The sequence below is a fragment of the Acanthochromis polyacanthus genome, chromosome 10, assembly GCF_021347895.1.
Source record: "Acanthochromis polyacanthus isolate Apoly-LR-REF ecotype Palm Island chromosome 10, KAUST_Apoly_ChrSc, whole genome shotgun sequence".
Classification (NCBI taxonomy): domain Eukaryota; kingdom Metazoa; phylum Chordata; class Actinopteri; family Pomacentridae; genus Acanthochromis; species Acanthochromis polyacanthus.
Genome location: NC_067122.1, coordinates 391,393 through 417,803, shown reverse-complemented (window position 1 = coordinate 417,803; position 26,411 = coordinate 391,393). Strand labels below are relative to the sequence as shown.

The following is a 26,411-nucleotide window of genomic DNA, read 5'->3' as shown; positions in this document are numbered from 1 at the left end:
GAAGATTTGAAAAAGAATGTGTCGTAATATTCTGCCGATTGGAAAAAGTGGAAAGAGAGCACACTACAGGAACAAAAACTGAACAAACTAAGAGAAAGAAAAAACAGAAACCAACAATTCAATAATAAATGGGTATGACATTTACCACAACACACCCTCACAGAACCAGAAAAAACAGTTTTAACTTCATATCACATAAAGAATTCATACTAGCAACAGAATTAGCATGTCAGAAACTACACGATCAGGGACACAACTTGGAACTCCGAAACGCCATAGTATGAGTTTTAAAATCGTCAAAACTTCCACAGCAACATCAAAAACAAGAGGCGAAAGCAATAAAAAAATTAAAAATAAAATAAATCACTCAAACAGGACAAGACCATCACCATCCTACCGACCGATAAAGGAGGAAAAACAGTCATCATGGACACGTACAAACAGTTGACATGCTAGAAAACAGAAACACACAGAAAACACTGAAAATGATCCCATAGAAGAAAAAGATACTAAAATTTCTGTTAACCCTTAAAAAGCCAGGACTGAGTATACTCAGTTCCCGCTTACTCGTACACACAGCCGAAACCGAACATTCTCGGCTCACTAATTTACATTAAATATGCACACACCCGTATGTTTAAGTCGACCAATGGTAAGATATAAACATTGGCCCCAAATTTGCTTATTTCAAACGATAAAGCCGTATGAGCCGTTATAACGAAGCCGCAATTACGAAGCTTTTATCGGGGCCGCGTACCGTAATAACACGCCCGAAATTCACAACGGTGAACGTCTACGACAATGCGACCTCGCAAGACTTGATCGATATTTTTATGGATTAGGTGGTTTTAGTATGTGTACTTCTCCAGAAATATGGCTGTACATGCAAATATATAAAATAACATGGCCTTGTAAGCTTTAAAACTCCTAACAGAAACCAATAAGGTAACACAGGAAGCATAAACCATGTGACACCCACAGCCAACGTTACCCCCTAGAAAAATGGAAAACCAAAAATACATAAAAAAGACACACCACTGCACCCTAAAGTAGACGCCATTGGATCATCACCGACAACCTTTATAAAGCTCTGGTAGAAATCAACAAACCCCTCCTTGGTACATCACAACATCACTGCAAGAACTCACAACAGCTGGTCAAGAACTCAACAATATCACAGTAGAAAAAGACGAGATACTCATATCACACGACTAGTTTCATTATTCACAAAAATAATTAGAATAACAATTCACAATGCACTCACACACTGTCAATATCCCATATGGGCCATAAACAAAGGAAAACAACAAGCCAAAAACTAAAAGAAACAAAAGCAAATCCCACACAAAACTGGACAATAAAAATAAAGACATAATCACCATTCCATATATCCAAGGGATAGCAGCACCCACACAACCCATAATGAGAAAACACAACCTCAACACAACAGTAAAACCACAAACAAAACTCCAGAAGATATTAGTCCATCCAGAAGACAAAACAGAACCAACAATAAATGCAACATCATATATGAAATTCTGTGCAAATCATGCAATAAAACATACATTGCAGAAACAGGCAGATCATTCAACACAAGAAGAAAGGAACATCAGACAGAATGCAAAAAGGAAACAACTGGACGACTCACAAGAACATGAAAAGAAAAAGCCGATCAAGAAAAAAAAAATCAGCCATCAGGGACCACTGGAAAATAAATAACCACATCACGGACTGGGACAGGTGGAGGATTAACGATGGATTAAGGAGGCTATCGAGATCAGGAAGTGGGCGAGTTGTCAGTTTGAAAGTAAAGTTATCCTCCGGTTAGAATACGAAACTGAAAGATGCCATCATGAAAACTTGTCTGAAAATCAATTTTCCACTCGCTGTAGCTTCTGACTTGACTACAGGTATCTGCAGCATCCTTTCACCGAGTCAGAACTCGAGTTCAACACATCCTTTACTCTCCATTCTCACCAGGCAGAACTCTACAACATCATTAAGAAGAGTTTAAACTTCATTTGAGAGTCTAGGCAGGACAATGCAGATCTGTTGAACTGAGGACGACAATGAGAAAGAACTGGAGCTGAGACGAGTCAGAATTAAACTGTAGAGCTGAAAGTAAAGGAGTGGCTGGTTGAATCCCAGATATACGCTGGATGTTAAATGTTCCAGCAGCTTCCTAACTGTCCCGTATCACCTGTTATCAGAGCGTTAGCTGACTGAAATGTGCTGCAGTCTGATCTCACCGTAGACGGCAGGAACAGCGTGTAGAGCGGCAGGCCGAAGCTTTTCACGATGCTGAGCAGATCTGACCGTCCGTCTTCTCCGGCTGGAGCTGGACTGAAATTCACCACCTGAGAGCTCTGAAAAGACAAAATAGAAACTGAGAAGGACGACCGACAGGCCGGAAACTGAGAGTAGGACAATAAAGCTCTTTAAAGTTCAAATTTAACTGCAATGACTGGTACCATGGATTTCTAGCTCCACAGCATCAGTTACCATGGAGATCTAGCTCCACAGCATCAGTTACCATGGAGATCTAGCTCCACAGCATCAGTTACCATGGAGATCTAGCTCCACAGCATCAGTTACCATGGAGATCTAGCTCCACCACCTTCATGACACTGGAAACTTTGACTTCAGACCTGAACCAACCACAGCGCTGGTTCTCCAGACGGCCCACCTGGAGGAAGCTGAAGGTGTTGGAGATGCTGAACTCGATATTCTCTCCGTTCACAGTCGGGGGATAGTTGACGTGAAACTTCACCAAGTCTTTGGCCTGGTCCACAGTGCCGAGCTCCAAGAACGCCTGCAGGTTGACAGCAAAGTTCTACTCAGAACATCATAAGAGGTCAGGAAGAAACTTTAGTCCTATTTGGTTGATTTTGTGGTGCCGAATTTGAGGTTTTGTTGCAATTTCAGCGTTTTTGTGGAACTTTAGGTCCTTTTTAATGGTAATTTTGGGTGTTTTTCCTGACCTATTTGAACTTTTCAAGGTAGTTCTGGCTCTTTTTGGGGGCGATTCCTTTTGCCTTTTTGAAATAATTTGTGATTTTACAGCTGTTTTAGTCATTGTAGTGTCAGTTTTCACCAGAACTCAGTCACTAGAGATGAAGAACCAGATGTTCTAGGAGGTTTCTTCATATCTGTGACATGTTGAGTGTGTGTCCAAGGTGGTGGACTCACTAAAGATGGAAACATGAGGATCTTGAGGATCTTTCCAAACGGTTCCGTCAGCTTCCTCAGATACGTCTCGTCCACAGACTCAGCCGGAAACTTCACACAAACCACTTTTCCTTTATCTGCGGTCTGACACAAAACAACCATTACTTAAAGCAGGAGCGGCGAAAACACGACTTCTGACGGGTTTCACTTTTTACCTTCGGCAGCTTCTGGTTGGTCTGCGATGCTGCAGAACACAAGAAATACGTCAGAAACAAGAAGCACAACCCCATCAGCTGATAAACACCAAAATGCTGGATTTACTTTGGCTCTGATTGGACGTCTGCTGTGGCGGGGAGGGTTTCTTATTGTCCCTCCTCTTCTCCGATTGGTCGTCCTCCCTGAAGCAGCACAAAGGTTCAATTTAAATAAAGACTACACTGTTATTGCAGATTTTATTAGGGGGTTTTGTTTGTTTCTAATTTGTATTTTACATTTATTGGACATTTTTAAATGATTTTTCCACACATTATTTGCTGACATTTAAATATTTTTGTTTTGTAAAACAATATTTTGGACAATTTAAAAATACATTTCATTTTTTCTTTTTTGACATTTCATTAATATTTCTCAGGTATCTATTAGACATTTTAAAAGCACTTTTCTGTCATTTCCTATTTTTTCCATTTTTAGATCTTTAACATCTACTTATAAAAATGCTTAAGACATTATTTTCTGATTTTTTTTGAATATTTAATTAACATTTTTGACCCTGTGCTAATGTTTATCTGACATCTTTAGGATATTTTAAATTATCTACATTTTAAAACTTTATTTTCTGTATTTAATTAATATTAAAGAGTTATATTTTGTGCATTTGTTGTTAATTCAGCTTGGTTATTGTCCGTTTATTTGCTCCAAACAGCAGCTGATCACAGATCTGAAATGAACCTTTGATTCTGATGATTAACTTTAGTTACTTCAAGGTGATGAAGTTCAGTGTTTTACTGACCTGCTGACGGTTTCCATGCGACAGTCCCAGTTAGGAAACCTGGAGAAGAGAAAGAAGGAAGTCACTAAAACGTATTATGAACACGTATGTAGAATGTGAAGCCTCCGTTTTACTAAGGTGTTAACATCTTTGAAAATGAATAATTCAGTAAACTTGTATCTGAGCTGTGAAGACATTTCTGAGTTGTCTCCTCGTCCTGGTTGTTCTGCTCCTAAAGGCTTCACTCTGCAGGCAGCAGAAGCAGCTGATGTTGAACTTACTGCTGCAGGAGGCTGAGCTGTCCGTCTGCATGCAGGGTGCCATTGATGTGTTGGATCCAAACCTGAAGGAAACAAAACAGGAAATGAGCGACGTGGCTCCGCTTGTGGCCGACGGCCGCAGCTCCCATCATCCTTTGCTGCAGCTCACAGACCCCTCCCCCCCGACAGTCGCAGGTGAACTTACCCTCTCTGACAGCACAGTGATTTGACACAGAGAGCACGAGTACGGGTACGCCGGCGGAGTGGTCCCGTGGAAGTCCAGAGCTTGTTTCATGACGGGCGTGGAGGCCGAGGGTCGGACGCTTCTGCTGGAAGAAGAGCCGGACTCGCGCCGCCCCTCCTGGAGTTTGGCTGTGGGAGGAGGAGCTGCTCGGGAATCGGGCCGTTGAGCTTCAGAGTGGCGAGAAGGACGAGCTCTGCTTCCCTGTTCTGCTGGGCTGAAAGAGGGACCTGGACCAGTCTTACCATAGTCAGAGGGGCCTGCTCTGTGTTGGTAGCCCACCGAGAAGCCCGAGGATGAGGATGATGGAGCGTCTGCTCTGCGGGTCCTGGAAGAGCCCCAGTGGTCCTGATTAGATGGAAGCGAAGTGGACGGTATGAGGTGCAACGGGTACTGGACCGGCTGGTTGCGAAGCTGCTCCAGGTCTAAGCTGCTGGGGGGTCGGTGGGTGGAGCCTGTGGGGTAAGAGGATGATGATGAGGATGATGATGATGATGATGGAGCGCTGGATGGGAAAGGTTTGACAGTGCCTCTTTTGCTTTTGATCTGTTTGAGGATGTGCGGCAGCGACTCCGCGGTCAGGACGTCCTCCGGCAGCTCGGCCAGCAGACCCAGATCTTCAGGTTCCAGACCGCAGCTGCTCAGGATGCTCACAACGCCGTCCTGTGACGCCGCCCTGGAGGACGAGGAGGAGGAAGACGACGGGTAGGAGACGCACTCCTGAGGCCTGTAAAAGTCGCTGGACTGGTGTTGGCGGTCTGCGGAGCTGTAAGGTCCAGGATCAGGACGGAGGTCGGTGTCAGACCGTCTGTACGGGTAGTTGTGAGACATGGCGGGAGGATGTGGAGAAACGCTTGCGGTGTTTCCTGCAGACAGAAGGTGTCAGGGAAGACAGGAGGTCAAACATGTGACGCTGGAGGACGAGTCGTCCTGAGAGAAAACAGCTGAGAGCAACGAGACGCGTTCAGGACCGAAACTGATGAAGGAAGAAACACAACGAGGGGTTAACTGAAACGGCCTTCAGCACCGATACAGATGATTGGGTATCAATAAGAACTGATAACTGGAACCAACAGAAATTAAATGTTTCACGTTAGCAGCATCTGATAGCAGAAAACCTGTCATTTATAGTCAGACTTCTTCATAAATAAGGACTTTTAAACCTGAATTAGTAAAACAGAAACGACAACATTTAAGCGACATCAAGCTCATGTTTCTGGTCAGATCAATTAATTTAGATTAGGGCTGGGCGATAAATCATCTGTATGCTGATCTTCTCTATTTTGCTAAATCTTTTTCTATGCTATTCCTTTAAATCCCACTAAGGTCCAGATTGTAAAGCTTTATTAATTATTCTTCTCCAGAATGTTTCACGTTAATCTGTGGCTGCCTGCTAAGCTAGCCGTTAGCATAGCATTAGCCGCTGTGGGGGTAGCGAGTGCCTGAAATGTGGAGATGGACTTTAACTTCCACGATTAAATGATCAACAGTTAAAACAGCCCATCCACGTAAACTCACCTGGTCGCGCATTCATTTCCAGTGTTGTTAACGTTACTTTGAAAAAGTAATTGAATTACAATTAAAAATTACTTCTTAAAAAAAGTAATTGAGTTAGTAACTCAATTACTCAATCAAAAAAGTAACTAATTACTAGGAAAAGTAATTTTTGCATTACTTAAAAAAAAAAAGAGTTATATGTCAAATAATTTGGCTTTTTAGAAGCATGTTTCACAAACCAGTTTCATAGTAGAACAGCATAGACAGGTATTTAACCTTAAACAAATAACCTTTGTCATAAACTTCAATAATTCAATTTATTTCACTTCAATATAATATTTATTGAACCCAACACACAGCAACTGGCATAACAACAACAGCCTACTTGAAGTTGTACCTTCATGAACAAAAGTACAATTAAGGTGCATTTAGACTACACAGGAACTAGTAAAAATAAATACATCTCTTACAATTTCAGACAACTGGTCTGGTAGACATACTGTAGCCTACAAGTATTTTCTTTAACCATTAAACAAAATAAAGTGCTTAGTGTTAACACTAGCAGAAATTAAAATAAATAAAATAAATGTCTGTAGACATACTGAAGCCTCTTTCAAGTTTTTCCTTCATGAATAAAAGTACAGTTAAACAAAATATGAGGCATTTGTATTCCTGTAAAAACGCAAACTCAAACTTTAGCTACTACTAGACATTTATCTGTGCATCCCTTCATTTATCCAGGCATCCCAGTGACCTAACCATTCTACTCATTAAACCAGTGATTGTACCTAAGAAGCAGAAGCTTTTCAAACTTCTGGTCAGACAACTGGTTTCTCTTTGGTGTAAAGACCAGCTTCCCTAGGCTAAACAGTCGCTCTACAGGGGCACTGGATGGAGTTGCTGCATTGTATTTGAGTGAAATGTGCTTTATCAGTGGGGATCTATTCAGAGTCCCCCTGCCTTTTTCCATCGATTTGAAATAATCTACAATTTGGGATTCAGCTGTATTAGTGGTATCATCGTCATCCACAAAGCAGTAGAACTCATCCTCCTCATCCTCTTTGGCAGAGTCAGTGGCAGTGCTGAGGTTGTGTGTTGATGTGCTGGTACCATGAAGCAGGACTTCGTCTTGGACTTTCCGGCACTCTGCCAGGAGACTTTCTTTGGCCTTGTCCCTCCTGTCCTGTGTCAGCAGCCAACGTAGTTTAAATCTGGGTAACGTCACAGCGGCTAGTATGGCACTCTCGCTTTCCAGAACCTCCGCAAATCTGGTTTTGACTGCCTGAAATGAAACATGATGTAAATGACATTACTATACTGACTAACACACATGTAAAATGTAAATAAATGTAAATGGTCTATTTGTATAGCGCTCTTCACAGCACTAGGCACAGAGCGCTTCACATCAAGATCACACACACACACACACAATCTTATAAGCTAAAAAAATACATTTGATTTTGCTTTTTTCATAATTTATGAACATATTTAAAGATAATAGGCTAGTTCTTACCCTGACAACTGCCGCTGGAAGGTTGACAAGGATTTGCAGGCCATTCAAGTCCAAGGTTTTGGCTATCAATGACTCCAGCGAGGGTAGGAGTGTGCCATGAAAGAATCTATCTTCACCCTGAAGTTTGTCTAAGGCTTCTGTCAGTGGCTTCATAACTGTGCAGTATTCTTTGAGGAGGAGAGCTCCCGCTCTGCGATTGCTTTCACCCCAAACTTGGAGGAGAGTGTGTTCAGCTCAGTGATGGGAATCCCACAGATTCGTGCTACAGCATCATAGAATGAGTTCCATCTGGTCGAGCAGGGAACGATCAGCTTCTTCTCGAGGACATCATCAACAGTTTCTGCCGCCACTGTGGAACGACTAGCCTTGTTCCACAACGCGGTGCATTTTGCTGTTGCACTTCTGTAGGTAGATTTCACATCTGATGACTGTAGCCACTTGTCAGCATCAGTGCATGAAACCAGATTGAATGTGTGTGATGCACACCTGTGATGTGGTGGCAATGTTATCATCACAGCATCATCACCATCAGCATCACCTCTGTTTTCTAAAACATCATGAACATCCAAAAATGTCACTTTGTCTTCATCATCTCCAGATTCTGATTCATCATCTTCAACGACGGGCTGGTAGACTTTGAATGCCTTCACAAAATTAGAGCCATTGTCAGACTGTAACGGTAATTTTGTGGGAAATGCCAAATGAAGAACTAGAAAAGCACTCGGAGAGCGCAGACCTCCGCCAGGCCGTCTGTCTGTCTGTCTGTTAACAGCATAACTCAAAAAGTCATGGACGGATTGTATTGAGTTTCAACAGTTTGTGCAGAAAGCATAACATGCATGTACAGTGTAACAGCACAGTGTTTTGCACGCGGCGCCGCCGCACGCACATACGTACCGTTGCGCGCGCGTGTGACGGTACCGTACACGTCGCCGCCGCTTCGTTTCGTCGGTCCCGATCCGCCCGGGCAGCCGAAAGCGGCCGCGGGGGACTCGGCCGTCGCCCGGGATCGTTGCAGCGACGCACGCGGTGCCGCCGCATGCACGTGACGGTACCGTTGGGCGCACGTGTGACGGTACCGCACGCCTCGCCGCCGCTTCGTTTCGTCGGTCCCGACCCGGGAAGCCCGAACCTGCCGCGGGGTATTCGGCCATCGCCCGGGATCGTTGCAGCGACCTCTGTCTGTACAATTGAGAGATGGCCTGGTGGCCATCTCTCAATTGTCCTTCGACCTTCAAAACATTCCTAGATCCAGACGGTGATTTGGATCACCTCCAAAATCTAATAGATTCTTACTCTTCTGGACATCCTGTAAAAATTTGGTGAAAATCCGTCCATGACTTTTTGAGTTATGCTGTTAACAGACACACACACACACACACACACACACACACACACACACACACACACACACACACACACACACACACACACACACAGGTGATCACATAATCTCCTGGCGGAGGTAATGAATATCCTCTAGTTCGGTTGCTATACCGTCATGTGTATGACGGCCCTTGAATCTTCTGCATGCCAGTGCTGCTTTCTTTCTTTTGTGTGCTTTCTTGGCTATGTGGGTCTATCCAGTGGGCAGTGACGCCCAGATAACTTTTGTTATGTGCAGTCCAAATGTCTGCCGTCGTAGAGACACAGTCTATCTCTTTAAAACTCTTCAGTAGCTCTCTGTGCATTTTGACATACTTGTCATCTAGATATTTAGAGAACGTTTGTCTGCATGGCGCTCTGACATTTACTCTGGTGGGTATTTTTTTAATGATGGGGAACATGTTTTCAACGACATACCTTCCGATCATCCCATTCAGTTCAGTCTGCGAGACAGGTTTCTGTGTGTGAGTAAAATTTAGCTTTTGCTGCTTAGCCGACATGGCCCCGTCATGCCCTTCTTTGCTGGAGCTAGCCACTGATGTATTATCGCCAGTGTCTTTGGCTACTAGTTTTGTTGCTGCATGTGTTGTGGTCAGATGCTTCATTAAATTGGAGTTGCTCACGACAGATGTGGACAAACGCTTTCCCCCGGACACAACATGCACTTCACATGCAAGTTCTTCCCTTGCCTCTCAATAGCTGCGTTTCCATTACCCTTAGATATGCGCAAAACGCAAATAGCGCAATAAAAAACTGGTAATGGAAACACCTGAATTTCGAAAAAGGACTAAAATATCGCTAAAAAGTTTTTACGCTCTCATGAGGTGGTTTTTCAGACGTTTTGATATTGAAAAATATCGCAAAAGCGCAATGGAAACACTTTTTCCGCAATTATACGTCATCGGACGTGACGTACCTGGTCACATGACCAGTTCTCTCGGAGTAAACATGGCGCGGTACGTGTGGACAGAAGAGGAGACCGAGACTTTTCTTGTCATTATTCTTGAGAAAAACATCACTGCCATACTAGAGAGCAAACAGCAGAGGAATGCAGAGTGTTAGGAGATAGAAACAGAAATGAGAGAGAAAGGGTTCGACATCGAAATCTCGCGGGATGATATTTTACGAGAGTTACGATGCTTCTGCCCAGAACAACATTCAATGGAAACATGTTCAAAGCGCAAATATACTTCAGGGTTCTCGCCAGCGCATTTCAGCGTACCAGCCCGTTACACTGTCATAACGGCCCGTTACACAGTCTTAACGGCCCGTTACGCTCAGTTTAAAAGATTACGCTGTGATTAGGGCCGCTACGCCAGCACATTTCAAAGATTACGCTGTTGTTATGTGAGTGTGTGGCTCCGTCATGAGAGTGGGAGAGAGAGCAGCGTGTGTGTGGGAGGGAGGGGGAGAGCGAGCGAGAGAGACGGGCAGTCGGTTCAGTCAGAGAAGCAGAGGTGTGTAGTTGTTGGGTTCGCGGTACTGTGCGGTTCAGCCACTGTTGATCGACAATAAAGGCTGCAGTGTTATTCGATATGGCTGGGCTCCTGTGTCTTTGCCTCTACGGCTGCTGAGGAAGTGAAGGGGGTTAACACCGGGCTTCCTGACCACGGTCGGGGGCCGAACAGGAAGGGTTAACACTGTGATTAGGGCCGCTGCGCTGTTATTTTGACAGATAACGCCACGTGCATTTGTTTTTATCAACTGGGTGCCTATCTAGGTTCATTTATGTCTCCCCACCTCAGCCGTACTTTCCTGTCGACTGACCCGTTCCCGTCTATTGCGCGCGTGCGTTCCCGTCTATTGCGCGCGCGCGTTCCCGTCTATTGCGCGCGCGCGCGTTCCCGTCTATTGCGCGCGCGCGCGTTCCCGTCTATGGCGCGCGCGCGTTCCCGTCTATGGCGCGCGCACGCATGCAGGAGGACCTGCTGTTACGCTGAAAAAAAATCCTGGCGAGAACTCTGTACTTTGTCAAAATTTTAGAAATATCGCTTTTATTTTGCGAAAAACCAATGGAAACCCAGCTAATGATGGTGAAGTAGTGCTCGTATTTCCAATTTGAAAGCGCCAACTTCCCCGTTTCCTCTCTACTCGCCATCTCTTCGGGTCCTAAGTTGCAGCACTTGTGTGTGTGTGTGTTGTTCGTCGCAAAAGCTACATGCTTTGTGTGTAAAAACTTCTCAAGGATTCGTCAGTGATGTCACGTGACTCGCGTAGTCACGTTACCTATACATCGCAACTTACTTCCTTGTTCCACAGGCAACAGTGATGTAACATCACTGTCTAATCCTTGGCATCTATCGAAACCGTGTTGTACCAGCCAGCTCGCTTAAATGAGGAAGTGAAAGAAGGAAACAAACCACAACAAACCACAACTGACTGCAGGCTATGTTGTCATGAGCCCCGACTTTAGTAACGAAAGCACAGGTCTTTGTTTATAACCCAAACGGCGTTATAACGCTGGACAAAGTAACTAGTTAGATTATACGTTACAGAGGAAAATAATGGCATCACGTAACAACACTGTTCATTTCACTGATGGAGACCAGAAGCTTCTCTGTGCACACAGACTGTGAGGCGTTTAGGGAACATCTGGAAAATGTAGCAGCTGCTGATGACTGAAGCCTTCAGGGAAACTGCGGTGTCTGCAGATGAGCAGATGTTCAAGTTCTGTTGCTACTGATTTTTAATTCACTTTTCGGAGACGCTCTGATTTAACTGAACATTATTTTTTGTTTGCTTATTAGCAGGAATGTAGCTCAACATCAAAGTAAAAGTCTGTTGAAAAGACTCTAAAATCAATACATGGTAAATAATAGTGGTGTCAAAATAAATTATAATAATTATTCTGATATTGTTGTTAGTGGTGCAGCCCTCATCACATGAATGGAAATAAAATCAGATGGAGAAAAGAACCGGAAATAGTTTCGTTCTTTTTTTTTTTAATACTTTCGTTCTTGAAAAACAAAAACTCTTTCGTTGTTGTCAAATCAAACCATATGAGAAAGATTCCAAACTGCTTTTTTAAATTATTTTTTATTTCTTCTGCAGATGCACTCCCCAAAAATATCCGTCTGGAATGACTCATGTTTTCCAAACAGAATTACTGAACTCACCTCCTGAAGATTCCTGCATTTTAACAACACGGAGCAGAGAAAAGCTAAATGTTTTCTGTCAGTTGTTCCAGTATCGTGCAGGTTTATCGACACAGCGACAAATGAAGCAAGAAAAGACGGAACATTGATGTTTGTTGTGCTGGTTCCGGTGGATTTAAAGCACTTTATTAACGTTTAAACTGTGAAAAACCAGCAGGATTCACAGAACCAAGTTAGCTTCACAGCTAACAGTTAGCTTCACCGAGCAAGCTTTTAACGGGCGGCAGCAGGACTCACCTCAGATTGACGAAGTCAGACGAATGACGCAGCTTGACAAAACACGAACTGCCAAGTTGAACTGTAATTCTTCGTTACTGACGCAGAAAAACGCAGAAACTCGCAGCTGAATCTGAACACAGCTGCAGACAAGCTAACTGACCGTCTCCTTCCGGTCTGTTTATCAGTGGTCGGACTGTGAGCGCCCCTGCAGCTGTGGAGGAAAAAAACTGAAAATTAACCGAAATACAAATAATTTCAGTGAATTCATTGACCAGATATTTCATTAGTTAGTTAAATAATTTTTGAAATATATATGTCGTAAAATGCTAAAATAAATATGTGATATATAAAATGAAAAAAAGCACAAAAATACTGCAATCTATACACAAGCACATAATGATATATATATATATATATATATATATATATATATATATATATATATATATATATATATATATATATCATTATGTATACACACACACGTGTATATATATATATATATATATATATATATATATATATATATATAGAGAGAGAGAGAGAGAGAGAGAGAGAGAGAGAGAGTGGAATAGAATAGAATAGAATAGAATAGAATAGAATAGAATAGAACGTGCTTTATTGTCATTACACAGTGTATAACGGGATTGGAGAGCTTCTCCTATTTACTGCAAAAGAGTCAGTCTTCAAATAGTGCATGACTGATATATATGATTGCAGTATTTTTTTTCATGAAATGGTTTTTATTGCTTTTTTTATTTTATATAAAACATTTTATTTATAATTTTACAATATGTGTATTTTTCAAAATTGTATGTATTTAATTAATTGACTGAAAATATTTGTATTTCAGTTAATTTCTGTTTTTTTTCCTCCACAGCTGCAGGGGCTCACAGTCCGACCACTGATAAACAGACCGGAAGGAGACGGTCAGTTAGCTTGTCTGCAGCTGTGTCCAGATTCAGCTGCGAGTTTCTGCGTCAGTAACGAAGAATTACAGTTCAACTTGGCAGTTCGTGTTTTGTCAAGCTGCGTCGTTCGTCTGACTTCGTCAATCTGAGGTGAGTCCTGCTGCCGCCCGTTAAAAGCTTGCTCGGTGAAGCTAACTGTTAGCTAGGTGAGCTAACTGTTAGCTGTGAAGCTAACTTGGTTCTGTGAATCCTCTTGCAGGTTTTTCACAGTTCAAACGTTAATAAAGTGCTTTAAATCCACCGGAACCAGCACAACAAACCTCGATGTTCCGTCTTTTCTTGCTTCATTTGTCGCTGTGTCGATAAATCTGCACGATACTGGAACAACTGACAGAAAACATTTAGCTTTTCTCTGCTACGTGTTGTTAAAATGCAGGAATCTTCAGGAGGTGAGTTCAGTAATTCTGTTTGGAAAACATGAGTCATTCCAGACGGATATTTTTCGGGCAGTACATCTCCAGATGAAATAAAAAATAATAAAAAAAAAAAAGCAGTTTGGAATCTTTCTCATATGGTGTAATTTGACAACAGCAAAAGAGTTTGTTTTTCAAGAACGAAACTATCAGAGAACGATTTCCGGTTCTTTCTCCATCTGATTTTATGTCCATTCAGCTGATGAGGGCTGCACCGCTAACAACAATATCAGAATTATTATAATTTATTTTGACACCACTATTATTTACCATGTATTGATTTTAGAGTCTTTTCAACAGACTTTTACTTTGATGTTGAGCTACATTCCTGCTAATAAGCAAACAAAAAATAATGTTCAGTTAAATCAGAGCGTCTCCGAAAAGCGAATTAAAAATCAGTAGCAACAGAACTTGAACATCTGCTCATCTGCAGACACCGCAGTTTCCCTGAAGGCCTTAAAGTCATCAGCAGCTGCTACATTTTCCAGATGTTCCCTAAACGCCTCACAGTCTGTGTGCACAGAGAAGCTTCAAGTCTCCATCAGTGAAATGAACCTGAGACCAGGTGAGTTTACGTGGATGGGCTGTTTTAACTGTTGATCATTTAATCGTGGAAGTTAAAGTCCATCTCCACATTTCAGGCACTCACTACCCCCACAGCGGCTAATGCTATGCTAACGGCTAGCGGCTAGCTTAGCAGGCAGCCACAGATTAACGTGAAACATTCTGGAGACGAATAATTAATAAAGCTTTACAATCTGGACCTTAGTGGGATTTAAAGGAATAGCATAGAAAAAGATTTAGCAAAATAGAGAAGATCAGCATACAGATGATTTATCGCCCAGCCCTAATCTAAATTAATTGATCTGACCAGAAACATGAGCTTGATGTCGCTTAAATGTTGTCGTTTCTGTTTTACTAATTCAGGTTTAAAAGTCCTTATTTATGAAGAAGTCTGACTATAAATGACAGGTTTTCTGCTATCAGATGCTGCTAACGTGGAACATTTAATTTCTGTTGGTTCCAGTTATCAGTTCTTATTGATACCCAATCATCTGTATCGGTGCTGAAGGCCGTTTCAGTTAACCCCTCGTTGTGTTTCTTCCTTCATCAGTTTCGGTCCTGAACGCGTCTCGTTGCTCTCAGCTGTTTTCTCTCAGGACGACTCGTCCTCCAGCGTCACATGTTTGACCTCCTGTCTTCCCTGACACCTTCTGTCTGCAGGAAACGCCGCGAGCGTTTCTCCACATCCTCCCGCCATGTCTCACAACTACCCGTACAGACGGTCTGACACCGACCTCCGTCCTGATCCTGGACCTTACAGCTCCGCAGACCGCCAACACCAGTCCAGCGACTTTTACAGGCCTCAGGAGTGCGTCTCCTACCCGTCGTCTTCCTCCTCCTCGTCCTCCAGGGCGGCGTCACAGGACGGCGTTGTGAGCATCCTGAGCAGCTGCGGTCTGGAACCTGAAGATCTGGGTCTGCTGGCCGAGCTGCCGGAGGACGTCCTGACCGTGGAGTCGCTGCCGCACATCCTCAAACAGATCAAAAGCAAAAGAGGCACTGTCAAACCTTTCCCATCCAGCGCTCCATCATCATCATCCTCTTACCCCACAGGCTCCACCCACCGACCCCCCAGCAGCTTTGATCAGTTCCACAACCAGCCGGTCCAGTACCCGTTGCACCTCATACCGTCCACTTCTCTTCCATCTAATCAGGACCACCGGGACTCTTCCAGGACCCGCAGAGCAGACGCTCCATCATCCTCATCCTCGGGCTTCTCGGTGGGCTACCAACACAGAGCAGGCCCCTCTGACTATGGTAAGACTGGTCCAGGTCCCTCTTTCAGCCCAGCAGAACAGGGAAGCAGAGCTCGTCCTTCTCGCCACTCTGAAGCCCAACGGCCCGATTCCCGAGCAGCTCCTCCTCCCACAGCCAAACCCCAGGAGGGGCGGCGCGAGTCCGGCTCTTCTTCCAGCAGAAGCGTCCGACCCTCGGCCTCCACGCCCGTCATGAAACAAGCTCTGGACTTCCACGGGACCACTCCGCCGGCGTACCCGTACTCGTGCTCTCTGTGTCAAATCACTGTGCTGTCAGAGAGGGTAAGTTCACCTGCGACTGTCGGGGGGAGGGGTCTGTGAGCTGCAGCAAAGGATGATGGGAGCTGCGGCCGTCGGCCACAAGCGGAGCCACGTCGCTCATTTCCTGTTTTGTTTCCTTCAGGTTTGGATCCAACACATCAATGGCACCCTGCATGCAGACGGACAGCTCAGCCTCCTGCAGCAGTAAGTTCAACATCAGCTGCTTCTGCTGCCTGCAGAGTGAAGCCTTTAGGAGCAGAACAACCAGGACGAGGAGACAACTCAGAAATGTCTTCACAGCTCAGATACAAGTTTACTGAATTATTCATTTTCAAAGATGTTAACACCTTAGTAAAACGGAGGCTTCACATTCTACATACGTGTTCATAATACGTTTTAGTGACTTCCTTCTTTCTCTTCTCCAGGTTTCCTAACTGGGACTGTCGCATGGAAACCGTCAGCAGGTCAGTAAAACACTGAACTTCATCACCTTGAAGTAACTAAAGTTAATCATCAGAATCAAAGGTTCATTTCAGATCTGTGATCAGCTGCTGTTTGGAGCAAATAAACGGATAATAACGAAGCTGAATTAACAACAAATGCACAAAATATAACTCTTTAATATTAATTAAATACAGAAAATAAAGTTTTAAAATGTAGATAATTTAAAATATCCTAAAGATGTCAGATAAACATTAGCACAGGGTCAAAAATGTTAATTAAATATTCAAAAAAAATCCGAAAATAATGTCTTAAGCATTTTTATAAGTAGATTTTAAAGATCTAAAAATGGAAAAAATAGGAAATGACAGAAAAGTGCTTTAAAAATGTCTAATAGATACCTGAGAAATATTAATGAAATGTCAAAAAAGAAAAAATGAAATGTATTTTTAAATTGTCCAAAATATTGTTTTACAAAACAAAAATATTTAAATGACAGCAAATAATGTGTGGAAAAATCATTTAAAAATGTCCAATAAATGTAAAATACAAATTAGAAACAAACAAAACCCCCTAATAAAATCTGCAATAACAGTGTAGTCTTTATTTAAATTGAACCTTTGTGCTGCTTCAGGGAGGACGACCAATCGGAGAAGAGGAGGGACAATAAGAAACCCTCCCCGCCACAGCAGACGTCCAATCAGAGCCAAAGTAAATCCAGCATTTTGGTGTTTATCAGCTGATGGGGTTGTGCTTCTTGTTTCTGACGTATTTCTTGTGTTCTGCAGCATCGCAGACCAACCAGAAGCTGCCGAAGGTAAAAAGTGAAACCCGTCAGAAGTCGTGTTTTCGCCGCTCCTGCTTTAAGTAATGGTTGTTTTGTGTCAGACCGCAGATAAAGGAAAAGTGGTTTGTGTGAAGTTTCCGGCTGAGTCTGTGGACGAGACGTATCTGAGGAAGCTGACGGAACCGTTTGGAAAGATCCTCAAGATCCTCATGTTTCCATCTTTAGTGAGTCCACCACCTTGGACACACACTCAACATGTCACAGATATGAAGAAACCTCCTAGAACATCTGGTTCTTCATCTCTAGTGACTGAGTTCTGGTGAAAACTGACACTACAATGACTAAAACAGCTGTAAAATCACAAATTATTTCAAAAAGGCAAAAGGAATCGCCCCCAAAAAGAGCCAGAACTACCTTGAAAAGTTCAAATAGGTCAGGAAAAACACCCAAAATCACCATTAAAAAGGACCTAAAGTTCCACAAAAACGCTGAAATTGCAACAAAACCTCAAATTCGGCACCACAAAATCAACCAAATAGGACTAAAGTTTCTTCCTGACCTCTTATGATGTTCTGAGTAGAACTTTGCTGTCAACCTGCAGGCGTTCTTGGAGCTCGGCACTGTGGACCAGGCCAAAGACTTGGTGAAGTTTCACGTCAACTATCCCCCGACTGTGAACGGAGAGAATATCGAGTTCAGCATCTCCAACACCTTCAGCTTCCTCCAGGTGGGCCGTCTGGAGAACCAGCGCTGTGGTTGGTTCAGGTCTGAAGTCAAAGTTTCCAGTGTCATGAAGGTGGTGGAGCTAGATCTCCATGGTAACTGATGCTGTGGAGCTAGATCTCCATGGTAACAGTCATTATTGCAGTTAAATTTGAACTTTAAAGAGCTTTATTGTCCTACTCTCAGTTTCCGGCCTGTCGGTCGTCCTTCTCAGTTTCAATTTTGTCTTTTCAGAGCTCTCAGGTGGTGAGTTTCAGTCCAGCTCCAGCCGGAGAAGACGGACGGTCAGATCTGCTCAGCATCGTAAAACGCTTCGGCCTGCCGCTCTACACGCTGTTCCTGCCGTCTACGGTGAGATCAGACTGCAGCACATTTCAGTCAGCTAACGCTCTGATAACAGGTGATACGGGACGGTTAGGAAGCTGCTGGAACATTTAACATCCAGCGTATATCTGGGATTCAACCAGCCACTCCTTTACTTTCAGCTCTACAGTTTAATTCTGACTCGTCTCAGCTCCAGTTCTTTCTCATTGTCGTCCTCAGTTCAACAGATCTGCATTGTCCTGCTTAGACTCTCAAATGACGTTTAAACTCTTCTTAATGATGTTGTAGAGTTCTGCCTGGTGAGAATGGAGAATAAAGGATGTGTTGAACTAGAGTTCTGACTCGGTGAAAGGATGCAGCCAAAGGACCAAACTGTAGAAAATTTAACCCACAGGTTTCTGATACATGACGCGCCACAAATTTCTCCTGATGGTGTCTTTCAGTTTCATCTTCTAACCATAGGATAACGTTACTTTTCGTCATCTAACCGTCTGATCCACCCCAGCAGCCGCCATTACTGCTGCTAGCTCTATTCAGACGCTCTGCCGGACCAGCGTCCAATGGGAAGCCTCCAATGAGCAGCGTCCAGATTCATGGTTTGTTTTTATGTTTCAGTCGTTTGTCGAGATGAAAAATGTTTTGGACGCTCAGAAGCTGGTTGATTATTATTCGACCAACACTCTGAGGATCAACGGCGACTCCATCAAAGTCTCGTTTTCCGGAGAGTTCAAGAGCCTCATGTGAGCAAACCGACCCGACGGGAAATCAATCGGTCGATTCCGATCCGCAGATTATTGATTTTTCATGATTCTGGTCTGTTCTGTCCTGCAGGAAGGTTCCATCTGCAAAGAGGTACGAGGAGGAACCCCGTTCAGCCAAGAGGGCGAGGAGTTCAAGTCGAGAGAAAGACGAGAAGTCAGGGACCAAGAGGACGAGGAGGGAATCCAGCAGAGACCGCAAGACCAGGTCCAGATCGAGAGAAAGATCCAGCCGACACCGGAGGAGTAGATCCAGATCCAGAGACAAATCCAGCAGCACGTCCTCCAGGAAGAACAGGTCCAGATCCAGAGACAAGTCAAGCCGAAACAGGCGGACCAGAACAAAGTCCAGGTCCAGGTCCAAGGACAAATCAAGAACAAGGTCCAGGTCCAAGGACAAATCAAGAACAAGGTCCAGGTCCAAGGACAAATCAAGAACAAAGTCCAGCAGAGAGACCAGATCCAAGTCCAGGGAAAAGTCAAACAGAGAGAAAAAGAGCAGATCCAAGTCCAGAGAGAAGACCAGCAAAGAGAAACCAGGGTCCAGTGACAAGTCCAGTACCGGGTCGTCCGGGAAAAAGACGGTGGAATCAGGTAAGCTGACCGAGAACAACCACGACTAGAAGGAGACAGCAATCAGAGAGGTCTTCTGTGCAGTATGATACAGTTAACCCTTTAAGCTTCAGTCAATTCCAGCCGTTTTCAGTACAAAAAATCGCTAATATTGTATTTTTAAATAAAAAAAATTACGAAAAATACGGGGAATATTGGACGTGCATCGGGAGGTGCATTTCCTTGAAAACGACCGATTCGGGGATTTTATACAGACTTCAGGACATGTTTTGGACAAAATAGTTTACTGGCTTGTGTCATCTGGATGCAAAAGGTTGGATTATGGCCGTTTTTTGTGGAATCTTTTTTTTTGTGTGTAATAATAAATCCGGAAATGTGAGTCGCGCTGTGTGCGTTGAAGCCGTCTATAGAGAACGGATGGATGAATATTTGTTTTTGTCGGACAAATGTGTTTTTCTCACCCGCTGTGGTAATCGCATCTGAAAGTGGTTTATACCGGCGGATTCATGAGAATCTAAGCTTTCCATCGGTGTATAGTGTTTGTATAATCGCGTTTGCACCCGTCGGACATTCTTGAAATTCCGATGCAAATTAGTAGGTGTACCGCCGGCGGTACACTGAAGCTTAAAGGGTTAATTTAACAAAAACAGGAAAAAATTAACACTTCCTTGATTACTTAATTTCAAGAATGTAGCAAACAGCCAAATTCAAATTCATCCAAAATGCGTTAAGGTTCGTGTCCACAAAATCTGTCAATTACTCTCATCCCATTCATTATCTACGTGAAACGCCTTTCTTCATGTTTTAGTTGACTTTTGAGCTTCGTTGCGGTGTGTTGCCTGTAGTTCATCTCCATTAAGTAGACCTGACTTCTACTTTATGCAAATGAGGCACAGGGAGCGGAGGTCCGACGTCTCGCGAAACTTTCGTAAACTGTCTAAAGTAGCCGTTGTTGAACTAAAATGAGTATAGATTCAGCAGCTCATGTCCCACCTCAAATGCTTTCAGAAATATTTGTCGCTGAACTCTTTTCATAATAAAAGAAAGTTTGAGACCGAGCTGCCACATTGGTCTGATGCCTCTACTTGACTGAAGGTCTGAAGGGCTGTCATGTGACCACCTAGTGGCCCAGTAGTGACACGCCCACCAAGCTGCCGACGTTCAGATGTGGTGTTTTCCATGTCAAGAAAAACGCCTCAACGTTAGTCCCCCGCATATTTGACTGACAGTTTAGTGTGATTTTGGTGGAGAATGCGGGCATCATTCATCCACGAAAGTGACTGAGTGGAAAAGGTCCGTCTACGCGGAACCAATTAGCCGAGCTGTTGTTTTAGCGTTGGCCTGTTTTTCACGCCGCACAGCAATACTCAAACTGCACTGACACGGTGAGCGTCCCCAATTCATTCTGCTTAAACCACGATGATTAGCTGTCAGAAGTGGCAGAGAATGGAGAAATATTTGACCAGGACGAAAAAGAAAATGAGGCAGAAGACAGACAAGATACAGCCTCCAGAAAAGAAGTTGAGAAAATATGACGAGGCTTATCTCGCTCTTGGCTTCACAGCGACTCTGGTCAGAGGTGAGGAGAGACCCCTGTGTGTTTTGTTAGAAAACTGTCACAGTATGAGGCCAAGCAAATTAAGAAGACACATGGAGACATTACATCCCAGTCACGTCAAGAAGCCACTTGACTTCTTTCAGAGAAAACCTGATGAATACCGTCAGCAGGAACATGTGGTGGTAAAAGCTGCCTCAGTGAACGGAAAATTACTAACAGAGTCATTCAGAATCACCAAGTACAAGAATCCACATACAATAGCTGAGGATCTAATACTCCCCTTGATGTGGTGTCAGCAGTGATTGATGAGAAAACCACTGCAAAATTCAGGATGTTGGACGTGTGTGAAAGTTTTTTTGTTCTTTGGCAGAAAAAGTTTGAGAACCACCGTCTAATCCTTAAATCTACACGCTGATTCTTCCAGAGTCCAGGTCTGAAGATGATCCGGCTTCTCTTAGCGCCTCCAAACCTGAAGCTGCAGACACAGAGCAGACAGAGGAGGAAGCAGAGTGAGTTCCTGTTGTTCTTCTAAATCAACAAAGAGAGAAAACGGAAGCAGCAAACAAACAGCTTAAACAGAATCGTTTGGAATGCGTGTCTGTGGTGTTGTTCCACTGTCTCAAATTTTACTCAGAGTTAACGCATTTGTTCCTGAGGACTGAAAACTGTTCTGTAAAATACTATGGCTTAATTTCCAGGTTTTAGTCTGTGTTCTGAACTGTGAATTTGTGTAATTTTCCCCTGTAAACATCTTACCTGAGAAGCATTTTAAAGGTTCAGTATCTCCAAGAAACTCATAAATATGTAGTACAATACTTCCTGCTAGAAATACAGTCTTTCATCAACTTTTGAGTCCTGTAACCTGAGGAGAAGTTGATGTGCAGCACATATGGCAGGTAAAGGGTCCAGTTTTGTTATATTTTGACAAAATGGTGATGCGGTAGGACCATAAATACATACATGCATCTTGCCATATTTGCTGCTGATATTTTAAGGTTGGTGAAATGTCGACCAAAAAAAGTTCTGCCAGAATGTTTTACAGAATTTAGTTTTTGGTCCCCGATGCATCAATTCTAACATATTCCGAAAGGATGCAGTGGCATATTTTCTGAATTCTGTCTGGATTGGCACGGACTGAACCAGATGTAAAGATGTCAATATGATCACTTGCAGGGTTTCTGCAGAGGAGAGCGACATCGAGGGGATGGAGGTGATCGCAGAGGACGGACAGGATCTGGAGGAGGAGGAGGAGGAGGAAGAAGAGGAGGAAGCTGCTGAGGAGAAGGACAGTCCACAGTCACTGGAACAAGGTAGAAAACAGAGTCGAGTTGGTTGTTTCTGAAGATTAACGACTGGTAAAAGATGAAATTTAAAGTGTTTGACTTCTTTATAGATGAGACGGATGAAAAGACTGAAGATAAGGTGGAGGAGGAAGACGGTTGTGGGATGAAGAAGGAAGAATCGGAGGAAACGGCAGAGACTCAGGAGGATGAGGTAAAGAGTCCCAAAGGTTTACTTGCTGTCATGGTGCTCAGGTGTTTCACTGTGGGCGGAGCTCCAATCAGACAAAGATGCAGAGGGTTCTCACAGAAACAGGGTTCTTGTTTTAGACTGGTTTAGAACTTGGTGTTGGAACTTGTTTTAAGAGTAAGGTGAGACTGGTTTTTGATTCGGTTTTAGAATAGATTTAGACTTGGTTTTGGGCAGGTTTTAAAGGTGTTGGAATGAGTTTGGAACTGGTTTTGGACTTCTTTAGGGCTTGGTGTAAGACTTGATGTTGGATCTCATTTTGGACTAGCTGGAGTGAATTTTGACTATTTTTAAGCTTGGTTTGAACTGAATTTAGACTAGCTCTTGACCAATTTTTAATTCTAGTTTTGGACTAAATTTAGACTAGTTTAAGACAAATTCTAAGCCTGGTTTCGGATGGGTTTAGGGACCTGTTGTTAGACTTCATTGTAGGATCTGATTGAGGGACTCAATCCAGACTGGTTCATTGGGTTTTGAACTGTTTTTTAAATTCAGTTTTGGACTTAGTTTTCGATTATTCTCTTTTAAAATCTGATTATGGACTGGTTTATTCTGGTTGTGACTATTTGTAGACAGGTTTTGGACCTTGTTATAGGAATTCGTTTCAGGTTGGTTTTAAGGTGATTTTTAATTAGTTTTGGGTTGTTGATGTCATGATATTGGAACGAGTTTTAGGGCCTCAATTTGGACTGGTTTATATTCTGGTTTTGGACTGGTTCTTGATTGGTTTCAGATCTAGTTCCAATCTGGTTTTACACTGATTCTTGGTCTGGTTTTGGAAAGGTTTGAGGATATGGGTAATATTTCAAACACCTGAACTTCTTCTGAATAACATGTATTTGGACTTTTGGTCGAACAGATCAAGACGTCTGAAGGTGTCGCGTTGGGTCCTGAAGGGGATTTTAAAATCTAATCTGCAGTTAGCAGCTGCAGCCCACAGCCTGACTGTAAATGCGTTTGATGCTGATTCATTTCTCTCTGTGTTTAACAGGAACCAGACTTCCCAGTAGACCTGGAGAACTGCATCACTCTGGACGAACTGGACGAAGACAAGTCTGATGAAGGTAGACGAACAGGAGGTCTGGAGATGGTAAAATATGAGGAAACAGTTGAGTCCTGTTTGGTTTTAATCTCCTGTTTTTTGTTGCAGATGACAGAGTCCAAGATGATCCAAAGGTACATCCTACTCCTTAAGAAACCGTCTGTTACATACATCCAACATGCTCCTGGTGTTGGATTAGTAATAATAATGTTCTTTGTTTGCAGCCAGTGCAGTCCAGCAGAGTGCTTTGCTTTACCAACCTGCCACCGCAATTCCCCACCTCCGAGTTCCTCAGTCTGGTGAGAGACTTTGGGACAGCGGTGCGCTACATCCTGATCCATGGCCAACAAGAGGTCTGAACAACTCAACAGAAACTATTTTACTTACAATCAGGCTGATCTGTTCAAACTTATGATTTTCCTGCTGTGAAACCAAACCGTTGGTTTCATTTTACACCTGAATGTGTAACTGCCAGCAAAAGCAGAAATATGACAGATCCACAGGCAGTTATTGACACTGATCATCTGGTTACCATGGCAGCTGTTTGAGGGGAGATATACAGCAACAGGTCAACAGTCATGTTGATTTATGTGATGGATAAACTTTCTTCTGGAAGGAATTTTGATTTGCTTTGGACTGGTTTTGGAGTTGATTTTGGACTTCTTTTGGACTTGATATTGTCCATCCATCCATCCGTTGTCTTCTGCTCATCCGGGGCTAAGTCGTGGAGACAAAGCAGGTCATTCCAGATGTCCCTCCCCCAGGAATGCCTTCCAGCTCTTCCTGGGGTGAACCCGAGGTGTTCCCAGGCTAGGAGAGATATATATAATCCCTCCAACCCCCCCTCGGCCAAACCACCTCAACTGGCTCCTTTTGACGTGAAGGATCAGCAGCTCTACTCTGAGCTCCCTCTAGATGTCTGAACTTCTCAACCTCTCTCTCAGGCTGAGCCCAGCCACCCTGCAGAGGAAGCTCCTTTCAGTCGCTTGTATTTGCAGTCTTGTTCTTTCAGTCACTACCCACGGCTCATGACCATAGGTGAGGGTTGGAACATAGATGGACGGTAAATTCAGAGCTTTGCCTTGAGGCTCAGCTCCCTTTTCACGACAACAGTTCAATACATCGCCTGCATTACTGCTGACACCATACCAATCCGCCTGTCCATCTCTCGCTCCATTTTCCCATCACTTGTGACTCTTTTGCTTGGGGAAGCAACTCCCCCCAACCCAGAGGGAGCAATCCACAGGTTTCCAGCAGAAAACCATGGACTGCTGCTTCACACTCGGCTGATGATATGACTGTGAAGTTGATCATCAACCTTTGGCCTAAGGTGCTCTGGTACCAGGTACAGTTATGAGCCGCCTGATGCTCAAACGTGGTGTTTATGTCCAGTCTAATCTTGGTATTGTTTTGGACTTTATTGTGAACTTGTTTTGGATTTGCTTTGTACTAGTTTTGGTTTTTGCTTTTGGTTTGGTTTTGGACTTAGGTTTCAGTGGATTTTGTTGATCTTCTGAGATTTAAGGGATGATTTCCGTCTTTGTGTTTCAGAGTTTCATCGAGATGTCGAGTTCATCAGAGGCCTCAAAAGCTGCCAGAGAGCTGACCCTCAAACCCCCCATCATCTTTAACAACTTCAAACCCATCGTCTGCCTCTCCTACAAATACCACCGGCTCAGCAACGGGTCAGAAACCTCCTCTTTACTATCCTCGTTTCTCTTCGTCAGCTTCCTGTTGTTGCTCATCCTATAATCCCTATTTCTGCAGGACCTGTGTACCGTTGGACAAAGGCAGCAGCAGGAGGAGCAATCGCCGAAGTCCAAGCAGGAGGAGCATATCCAGAACTTCAGATCAGGACGAAGCCGACAAGCGGTTGAAGAGGAAGGAGTCCTCGAAGAAGTCAGCAGAGAAAGAGTCAGCATCTGAAAAGACTATAGAACAATCAACTCCTGAAAAGACTCCAGAAGAAGATTCAACATCAAGAAAGACTCCAGAGAATGAGTCTTTGAACAAAAAAGTGAAGAAAAGGACCTCGAAAACCCATCAGAGAAGGATGATGCTGGCAGAAACACGCCAGAGAAGAAAACAAGTCCAGAAAGCGAGACCCAAAAAGAGAAGAAACTCCGGAGGACGACTCAGTGTCCCAAGAAACCCTGAAGGCAGAATCAGCAAAAGACGAAAAAGATCTGGAGATAAAACAGGAACCGGAAGATGATCAGCTGGAAGAGAAACTGTCAGAGGCGGAGGAACCGAGAGATGAAGAAAAGACAACTGAAGTTTGTTTGGAGTCTGAAACGTCAGAGTCGGAGGTGAAAGATTCAGAGAGTCCAAATCCTCCAGTTGACACTGGAGATGGTCCAAAACCTCAACCTGAACAGGTACGGCTGAACACCAACAGTTTCCTTCAAAAGTCTTTGAACAATATTAAAGTCTTCAATCGTCAATGAGTCACAATCGGGTTGGGTTTAGGGTTAATTATAAGCCTGGGTTTGGACTAAATTTAGACTAGTTTTAGACTAATTTTAAGTCTGGTTTCGGAGGTTTATAGAAAATTAGACTTTTGAAAACTGTCCTTAAAAACCATGTATCCAGAAAACTTCACACGTACAAAACTTAGTATGTAGAAAATTCCTAGCATTGAAAACAAGACCAGTAAAAACACGAAGCTGAAACGTGTTCAACATTTTTCCACATTTCCAACACTGAACAGAAATAAAACCTACTAACACTGAAGATATAATGTATGTAGTTGAACGTGTTGACCAGCAGGAGGCGCTCTTAAC

General features: G+C 43.4%; 2 protein-coding genes across 7 annotated transcripts in view; one reads left to right on the top strand and one right to left on the bottom strand.

Annotated features, from left to right (window-relative positions):
* LOC110963907 (serine/arginine repetitive matrix protein 2-like) overlaps positions 1-12,608 on the bottom strand; it is a 33,641-nt gene extending 21,033 nt beyond the window's left edge. For 4 of the 6 annotated variants that reach the window (XM_051954754.1, XM_051954755.1, XM_051954750.1 and 1 more), the window contains exons 1-9: positions 12,446-12,608; positions 4,622-5,523; positions 4,438-4,499; positions 4,178-4,216; positions 3,490-3,566; positions 3,384-3,412; positions 3,190-3,312; positions 2,687-2,812; positions 2,250-2,366 (exon numbers count right to left, since the gene is read on the bottom strand). In XM_051954754.1, the coding sequence (XP_051810714.1) occupies positions 2,250-2,366; positions 2,687-2,812; positions 3,190-3,312; positions 3,384-3,412; positions 3,490-3,566; positions 4,178-4,216; positions 4,438-4,499; positions 4,622-5,488 (1,440 nt within the window). In that variant the 5' untranslated portion in view covers positions 5,489-5,523; positions 12,446-12,608. Of the gene's footprint in view, positions 1-2,249; positions 2,367-2,686; positions 2,813-3,189; positions 3,313-3,383; positions 3,413-3,489; positions 3,567-4,177; positions 4,217-4,437; positions 4,500-4,621; positions 6,321-12,445 lie in introns of those variants that run through there. The other 2 variants (XM_051954753.1, XM_051954751.1) reach the window with 2 other exon arrangements.
* Positions 12,609-13,314: 706 nt separating this feature from the next.
* LOC110970135 (matrin-3-like) overlaps positions 13,315-26,411 on the top strand; it is a 16,312-nt gene continuing 3,215 nt past the window's right edge. Inside the window, 20 exon segments of the mRNA XM_051954778.1 lie at positions 13,315-14,376; positions 15,036-15,913; positions 16,035-16,096; positions 16,318-16,356; positions 16,968-17,044; positions 17,122-17,150; positions 17,222-17,344; positions 17,722-17,847; positions 18,078-18,194; positions 18,783-18,907; positions 18,999-19,519; positions 21,481-21,565; positions 22,230-22,366; positions 22,450-22,550; positions 23,578-23,650; positions 23,737-23,762; positions 23,853-23,981; positions 25,180-25,313; positions 25,396-25,737; positions 25,739-26,006. Of these exon segments, the coding sequence (XP_051810738.1) occupies positions 14,361-14,376; positions 15,036-15,913; positions 16,035-16,096; positions 16,318-16,356; positions 16,968-17,044; positions 17,122-17,150; positions 17,222-17,344; positions 17,722-17,847; positions 18,078-18,194; positions 18,783-18,907; positions 18,999-19,519; positions 21,481-21,565; positions 22,230-22,366; positions 22,450-22,550; positions 23,578-23,650; positions 23,737-23,762; positions 23,853-23,981; positions 25,180-25,313; positions 25,396-25,737; positions 25,739-26,006 (3,408 nt within the window). The 5' untranslated portion in view covers positions 13,315-14,360.